General features: G+C 44.2%; 1 protein-coding gene across 1 annotated transcript in view; it reads left to right on the top strand.

The window, feature by feature from the left end:
- Positions 1 to 4,014: 4,014 nt before the first annotated feature.
- NLK (nemo like kinase) overlaps positions 4,015 to 8,545 on the top strand; it is a 143,213-nt gene continuing 138,682 nt past the window's right edge. The window contains exon 1 of the mRNA XM_019731400.3: positions 4,015 to 5,627. Coding sequence (XP_019586959.1) covers positions 5,170 to 5,627 — 458 coding nt within the window. The 5' untranslated portion in view covers positions 4,015 to 5,169. The remainder of the gene's footprint in view (positions 5,628 to 8,545) is intronic.

The following is an 8,545-nucleotide window of genomic DNA, read 5'->3' as shown; positions in this document are numbered from 1 at the left end:
TTCTATTCCTGCTTATGCATTCTGATGTCCTTCTTGCTTTTTTTAGGCTCTAAGTGCTATCCTGCTGACTAACTTCCGACTTCTTGTTCATCATGTTCAGCTCCTGAAAATGGAACGGAATGGAAAGGGCCGGATACTGTGCTGTCTGGTGATGTGTTTGAGGGGAATTGGGCGGCTGTTAGGCCAGCCCCACGTGGATGGAATGCTAGGGACATGAGCTGAGCAGTGCCCAAAGTGTATTTCTCATCTGACACTGTAGGACACTCTGCTTTGGATTGTAATACTAATAATAACCACCTCACTTACTATCTCTGATGAGCCAGGCAGGCCCTGACGAGCTCTGTGCTTTCTACAGCTGTCTATTTGAATCATTACCACCACTGGAGAAGTTAGGGATCCTCTCTATTTTATGGACAGGGAAATTCAGACTAAGACAAGTGAAGCAACTTGCCCAAGATCACAGAGCTAGGAAGGGGCAGAGCAGAGATTCACACCCATGATCTAGATCTATGCTGTCTAATATGGCAGCCACTAGCCCCATGAAGCTAATGAGCACATGAAATGTGACTGGTGTGACCGAGGAAATTGATGTTTTAATTCAACTGAGATGTACTGAGATGTACTGTAGACGCAAAAGATACATCAGATTTCGGATTTCGAAGACCTAGTATCAAAATATATATACAGGGCCGGCCCGGTGGCTCAGGTGGTTGGAGGTTGTGCTCCTAACCCCGAGGTCGCAGGTTCGATTCCCACATGGGCCAGTGAGCAGCGTTCTCTACAGCGAAGATTGTGAACTTTGGCGCTCCCTGGAGCTGGGCTGCTGTGTGCTGTCAGGAGCAGCCGGTGGCCAGCGTGAGTGGCCAGCAGTCAGCGTGAGCTGCCATGAGCTGCTGTGAACAGCGAACCGACTCCCAGCGACTGACTGCCTCAGCCATGGGGGAGCGCAAAGCTCATAATACCAGCATGGGCCAGGGAGCTGTGTCCTACACAACTAGACTGAGAAACAACAGCTTGAACCGGAGTGGGGTGGGGGTAGGTGGAAGAAGGGGGAAAAAAGTATATATATACAACTTTTACATTAATTACATGTTAAAAATGAAAATATTTTGGATATATTGGGTTAAGTAAAATATATTAAAAATAATTCTGTTTCTTTTAATTTTTTAATATGAGTACTTGAACATTTAAAATTTCATAGTGCCTCTCATTATATTTCTGTCGGACAGCACTGATCTAAACTATGAACATTGAATGGTCACTAGACCAGTGATTTCTCAATATTTTTTGATAATTTTGGAGGGTCATGAATCCCAACTTGTATATTTAAAGATTATATACATGTACACTACTCTGTGTATTATGTACATTATAAAACATTCACAAAATGGACATTTTAAAAAGATGACATAAAAAATAAGCAGCATTTATTATACTAATTTCCTCCTGGAGCCTATTCCTAGTTCACTTTGCACCACCTGGAGTGTACACACACTAGTTTGGAAATTCTTATACCACACTTCGAGCCCCTGAAGGGCAGAGAATTTAATTCAAGTATCCCCCTCCTCCACTTTTGAACCTAGCATCATGCCTAGATACAGTTCATGCTCAATAAATGTTTGTGGCAGACATAAGTAGCTCTTAAGAGCAAACATTTTCTGGTGGATTGCATGTATTTATTTCACACGTATTGAGTACTTTCTAGGGGCCAGATACTATACTAGGTGCTGAAAGGTAAAAGTTTAAGAAGACTCAGCCCCTTCCCTCTGGCCAGTGCTTTCTCAAACTTTAACACGTATGAAAATCACCTGGATGGCTTGATAAACAGATTCCTGCCCCCATTGCCAAGACATTCTGATTCAGTAGACCTGAGACTTTGCATTTCTAAGATGCTTCTAGGAAACTACACTTTGGAGGAGACTGATATGCATTGGGAAGTTGGAAAGGCATCCCAAATACCATGTGAGGATGGGACTAGGGAGACAGAGTGAAGACATACTAACTTTTACCATTTGCCAAGAACTTTAAAATATACCACCTAATTTAACATCTCAATTTGACGCACATATTATCATCTTCATTCTCAGCTGAGGCAACTGAAATTCAGGTTAGTTAAATTACCTAAGTCAGAACTAGTAAACAGCCGAGCTTAGATTGGTACCCACTTCTCCTGCACTCAATAACTCATGCAAATATTGTTGTTTCTTCATCTTTTAGACACTGCCTTAGGAAACAGGCATACAACATTGAGTGGGACAGGCAAGCTTTCTCGCCTGGTCAAATTCAGTAAACAATTAAAATATAGAGTTCTCAGTGCTATGAGGGAGGCAGTGCCACGTAGCTTTATAACAGAGACACATACTCTGCAACAGGGTTGGGGAAAGCTTTCCAGAAAAAAAAAAAAAGTGAAACTTACGCTCATATGTGAAGACCTGAATGATAAGTTAGAGGAGAGGAGGTTAGTGGGGAGTGTCTTGAACTGAAGATATGCATGAAGCTTGGAAGCAACAAACTTTGAAGGATTCAAAGAAGTTTAGAATGTCTGCAGTAAAGAAGGTGGAGGTGATAGATAAGGCCCTTGAAGAAAGTGGGAACCAGATAGTGCTGGGCCATTTACATTTACTGACTTTCGTCAAGGGTAGGGACATGTTAGACTTGTAGTTTTAAAAGATTGCGATCCTCTCAATGGAGGACGGAGTAGAGGAGAGCTAGCCTGTAGGCAGGAGGATGCCTTAAAGATGCGAGTGGTGAAAATTTGGGTAATACTGTGGTGACTAGGGGTGGGAGGAGGGGCATGTAGAAGTGTTTAAAAGTATTTAAAATTTGATAGTTGATTAGAAGGGAAGGAGTGAGCAGGCAAAAGAATCAAAGATGATCTCCAGGGTTCTGGGTGGACACTTTTATTAAAATAAGGTTCTGTAAGCTTATTATGCCATATTTTAAAAGAAAATTCAGATAAGTGAGGTTATGTGAAAGTGAAAGATGTTATTTTAGTAAGATTCAATTACTAGAAATTATTGACTTGGAAAATATAGGAGAAAATTACAACATTTGTTGTTAAGTTTATTATTTTTGTTGTTTTAATTTGTATTTGTATCGATAGCCTTACTGTCCATTGAGGGTGGAGTTGTGAATGCTGGAGATAATGCTTCTTTGTGCCAAGATAAGGATTAGCCATGGAGCACCAGCTATAGGTTATGAACTGTTAATCTACTGAGTTTCTCCTGTGACTGTCGTGTTGAGTAACCTTGGACCTTGAGTTTCTGTAGCTTGACATCCCTCTTTGCTCCCCCCTGTTTCTCCACATCTTACGCCTTTAAAAGGGATACTACGGTAGAGGGTTCCCATCAATGGACTAGCGCAGATTTAGACTCCGCCTTCTTCGTCTTTGTCCCGCCCCCTTTTCTTTAGACCACACCCCTTTCACTTAGGCCCGCCCCCTGAAGAGGTCGTCGCTGATATGACAGCGAATTCTCCACAATCCTGACCTATAGGAGATGTGAAAGGTGGGACTGAGGTCAATCTTTTCTTCCATTTGTCAAATCAAGTGTCTATCTGGCCCCAGTCCCAGCCCATTTCATCTTCAAGCCAAGGATTGGTTGCTCTGTTCGTGGTCCCCAGCTCATTATTGGTTCTTTCATTCCACCCTCTCTTCCAGCTCTTGCAGGCGGGATCAGGACGCAGCTTCCTGCGCCTGCCAAAAAAAGAAAAGAAGAAAAAAGAAAAGAGGAGAGAGGCGAAAGAAAATGTCACGGAGATCTTTGGTTTTTAATTCGCTTTTAGCCTTGTCGGTCAGGCCAAACTCTGCCTTTTGATTGGTCTTTCTATCTGCCCATCCTGGATCGGGGGCGGGATTTCCCCAGGAGACCTACACCTTGTTGCCACTGGCCGAACAGTGCGCCTGTCTGAAGCTCCCGGCCCTGGATTGGAGGCGGACGCGGACAGGTGGGCGTGGATTGGCTAGGGCAGCCGGTCAGTGTGAGGCGGGGGCGGGGCCTTGGCGGCTGGTTGCGCGTGTCCGCCGCTGGCTCCGCTCTATCCGGCTTTGCTAGGGGAGGTGAGTCCGGCCGCGGCGGTACCGGCGGCTGAGGAGGCGGCGGCTGAGGAGAAAGCGGCCGCAGCGACTAAGGAGAAAGCGGCCGCGGGACGGAAGCCGGGTGGGGGGGAGGGGGGGAGACGGAGCAGCCTTGAGCCCTACGGGGGCCGTCGTGCGGGGGGACCCACCCGCTCTCCCCCCCAACCCTTCAAGCAGAAGCAGCCGGCGGCGGCGGGGGTAGGAGTCAGCCCGCTTCCGACTGCACCCCGCCCGCCTCCCGGGGGCTGCTATTCTTTGGCCCCGGGACCCCAACCTCATCCCGGGGCGGTTCCCTCTGTCTGAGCGTCCGAGTGCTGCCCACCTCTCTTTCATTCCTCTCTGCACCTCCTTACCTTCACTTTGCCCCGGTTCTCTTTCTCCTCTCTGCCCTGCCCTGCCGCCTCCTCTGCTCACTCTGTCCCTTCTGCCTCCTTCCTTGGCTCTTTTCTGTTCAGGAAAGTTTAGTACCCCCAGTCCAATCAGGTCAACCTGACTAGGAGTAGGGGGAGATGTAGGGAGGCCTGAGAGTTCGAGGGGGGGGAAGCTGATTTCCCTGGAAATTTCCCCTCATCTCTTTCCTTCGGGGTGGTTGGAATTTTTTTAAATTGTATTTTTGAGGAGGTGGTAGTGTTTAAAAAAGGATGTGGGAATGGAAGGGGTAGATGAGTCAACCCTCTTACAAGATTCCAAGGGTGGTGTGTTACCTGATCCTTTTCGTGTGTGGAGTTCAGGGGGTCCGGAGGTTTGGCCTTTATTCCCACATTCGAAATTGGAACCGCCCCCAAATTAAGGATGGAGTTTTAGTACCCACTTGTGGCAGGAAACCTGGGGGGAAGGGGTCCCTTTTTCCTTTTTCTTTTTTCTTTTTCTTTTTTGTTTTCTTTTGTTTTTTTGGTAACCCACACCCTTCCACACACGCTCACCCCAAATTTCAACACCAAGATCCTCTTACTTACTTGGATTGACTGATGAAGACGTAAGGCCAGTTACGCTCCATGTTTTTGGAGGTGGAGTGAGTGGTTTTTCTTCATTTTTAAATGGCCAAATGACAGCTTGACCCAGTTTGCTTTCCAATCAAAGAGCATTTTTTTTGAATGTCTCTTTGTGGCGCAAGAGCCAACGCAAAAATGATGGCGGCTTACAATGGCGGTACATCTGCAGCAGCAGCAGGTCACCACCACCACCATCACCACCACCTTCCACACCTCCCTCCTCCTCACCTGCACCACCACCACCACCCGCAACACCATCTTCATCCGGGGTCGGCTGCTGCTGTACACCCTGTACAGCAGCATACTTCTTCGGCAGCTGCGGCAGCCGCAGCAGCGGCCGCAGCTGCAGCCATGTTAAACCCTGGGCAGCAACAGCCATATTTCCCATCACCGGCACCGGGTCAGGCTCCTGGACCAGCTGCAGCAGCCCCAGCTCAGGTACAGGCTGCCGCAGCTGCTACAGTTAAGGCGCACCATCATCAGCACTCGCATCATCCACAACAGCAGCTGGATGTTGAGCCGGATAGACCAATTGGATATGGAGCCTTTGGTGTTGTCTGGTGAGTATCAGAAGAGAGACACAACTTGTCATGGTTTCCTCTCGTGGTGGTGATTGGGTGAGTCATCTCATGGTTTTCTCCAGGTTGACCAAAGTGGAGCAAGCTTCTCCACTTCACTGTAGGAAGACACGCTCACTGACGTGGGAAAGTGCATTGGCTATGTAGCCTTATGCTTTTGAGTCATGACAAATTTTGGTGGAGAACCCTCTGATGAGTAACATACATAAGTTTGCTGTCTACCAAACTTTTTGTTTAGAACCTAAGCAAGCCACTAAATGTGGGATCGATAGTTGAATGTGTGAAATGCTTATTCCTGCAAAGACCTTGGTCATCTCTCCTGTATGATTTGGTTTGAATCAGTTGCCCAGTTGCAGCAAATGTCACCACTGACCCAAACTCAGTTCCTTTCATTCATCTTGCCACGCGGATGTACTTTGCACAACTACTTGGCTATCCTTTCTGTCTTCTCAGTCCCTGATTTGTGATCTTTATCCTCAGAAAGAAGATAGGGTTCATAGTTGAACCAGTTAAGTCATTTCTTGAGTGGTTTATTTTAAATTATAAAGTTACAATTGGGAAGTATGTAGCTTTAGCCTTTTGATAAGAATGCATTAAATATAGCATCACACATGAGTACCACAAATGAGGTCAGTAGACTGTAGCTATGCAGTGGCCCACATTTGGTGTAATGTTTTAGTGTCATTTAGTGCCTCTTTAGTTCCTGTTATCCCTTGGTTGCTGTAGTAGGAAGTATATTAATACTTTTTAAACATGAAATTCCTCTGTCTTTACTAATGCTATGGTATTTTTGAAAGTCTAAGAGCTTCTTAAATGCAACATTTTGTCTATTTACCCTTTGTAGGAAGGTTAGTAGTGTATAATAAAATGTATTTATCATTGTAGGATTCTATTCCTATCAAAACTAGAGTGAACTGAGTTTTTCCCCCAAGGATTAAGTATTCTGGTGTGGCTAGATGAATTGATGTTTTGAGTGTGTTCAAAAATAGATTCTTGCTAATGGCTAGAAAAGCCCCCATCACCACAGGAAAAAGAACGAACTCTTTGGAACTAGCCTGGTAAATGTTTCCTTTCGTCACTGTTTTTCAGGCTATAAGTGATGAGTATCATTTTTGCATTACATTTGACCATCTTTATATATATTTCAGATTTTACTATCTAGGCTACTAAGTGATCTGATTTTTTTTTTTGAACTAGTAGAGTCCAGTGTTTGCCCAGGTAGCTCTTTCAGGAGGTTGCTGCTTTAGTGCTCCCTTCTCCAAGGTGAGTGGGATGGTTGGTGGGAAAGAGTATAGCCGGTAATGGTGCCTCTTTAGTCACTCTGCTCAGGGACCTGCCTGTTCTTGCCTTCCTCCCCTTCCTTCCATGGCCTATCCTCAGGGATTGCACTGTGAACTTCCATCTCCTGCCTGACCCTTGAGGATTTCAAAGCTTGGGGGAGGGCGATGAGGGTGGGGTGAGTGGACAGGAAAAATTTTGTTCCTTGCTTTAAAATTTATCACTGATTTACTGAGAATGTATGTGGATTTTCTTAGACCTGGATGCTCTTTCATTCTAGTACTTTGTGTACAATGCTAAGAACTAGAGATACTGACGGGGAAATAGGTTGCAGCATTCTTGATTATAAAGGTGTTACCTATATATCTATCAAATGGTGATGTGATTTGTAGAAGTCTTAACTTTAAGTTGGTGCTAAGGGAAAAGTTTTTATTTTTAAAGGGGAGGGAGGTGAGGAACTGGAGTGCTGAAATATCTCCCACAATGAACGTTCTGGTAGTGGGTATTCTGAATTACTGATACATGAAAATCCGAATGTGTTTGATTTGAATTCACTCTAGATTCGCTGATTGCCCCCTTCTACCGCCTATGGAGTTCATCCCATGTACTTGAAGTACCTCCTTCTGAGCACCATCTTCTATTGTAATACACCAGTTTTGTGTTTGCCTATTTCACTGACTACATTTGTAAGCCCCTTGAGGGTAAGGTCTGCTAGAGTACTTTTTCTCCCCAGCACTTAGCACAGTGCTGCGGCACCTTTGCTGCTTGGTTACTTGATCTGGTCAGGTCCTTCTTTGTTCTTTAGCCAGATTTTTCTAGTTAGCTGCATTGTTTTTATCAGCTGTTACAGGTGAAATACAATTTGGTATGAAAAAAAGGGAAGAGTTCCAGGTGTGTGTTTTAGTATGTAAATGCTTTTCTATTTTTATATTTACACATTGATGACTTGCTGTCTGAATTGCTTATTGTATTTGGAATATAACCGCTGTGACCTGATTAAGATTATTAAAACTAGAGATTTGAACACCAAACCAGTGTGAATTGCACTCGTATTCTGAAACCCAAGCTAAAGATATTAAGTGATGCTTTTTACCCTTTAACTAACTCTACCAGAATTTTTCTCTTTAATTTAGGAAGCACCCAGTAGAAACAATTATTTTCTAAAATGATTAAAATGGAACATAAAAATACTCTTCCAGTGATGCATCATTTGATTCAAAGCACCATATACCTATTTGGACATTGTAAGATTCACTTAGATTCAAATATATTTAATGCATTTTGCAAGTATTTTTCTTTGGCATAGCATAGGAAACTATCTCTGCTCTCATGTCTTTTTATGTATATGCACCCAGTGGCACTGATGGCAAAAAACGTTGCATGTAATCTTGAGGAATATTGTTGTTCCTCCATGTAGACAAGGAGAGAAGTGATGTAGCATTTTACCATTCCGATTTATCACGGAGCAATTTAGTCTACCAGGCTTGATTTCTCTCTGCTGAATTTAACTAGTGGAATAACTTATCAGTATCGGGCAGTTGTGTAAAAGTAGTGAATTACCTATTAGCTTGCTGGTAAAGATGGTGCTTTGACAGTTCAATTAAGGTTTCATTAACAACTGT

The sequence above is a fragment of the Rhinolophus sinicus genome, chromosome 12 (assembly GCF_057876585.1).
Source record: "Rhinolophus sinicus isolate RSI-liver-muscle chromosome 12, RSI-T2T, whole genome shotgun sequence".
NCBI classification, from domain to species: Eukaryota; Metazoa; Chordata; class Mammalia; order Chiroptera; family Rhinolophidae; genus Rhinolophus; species Rhinolophus sinicus.
Note: the sequence above shows the minus strand (reverse complement) of the source record. Positions and strands in the feature narration are given on the sequence as shown.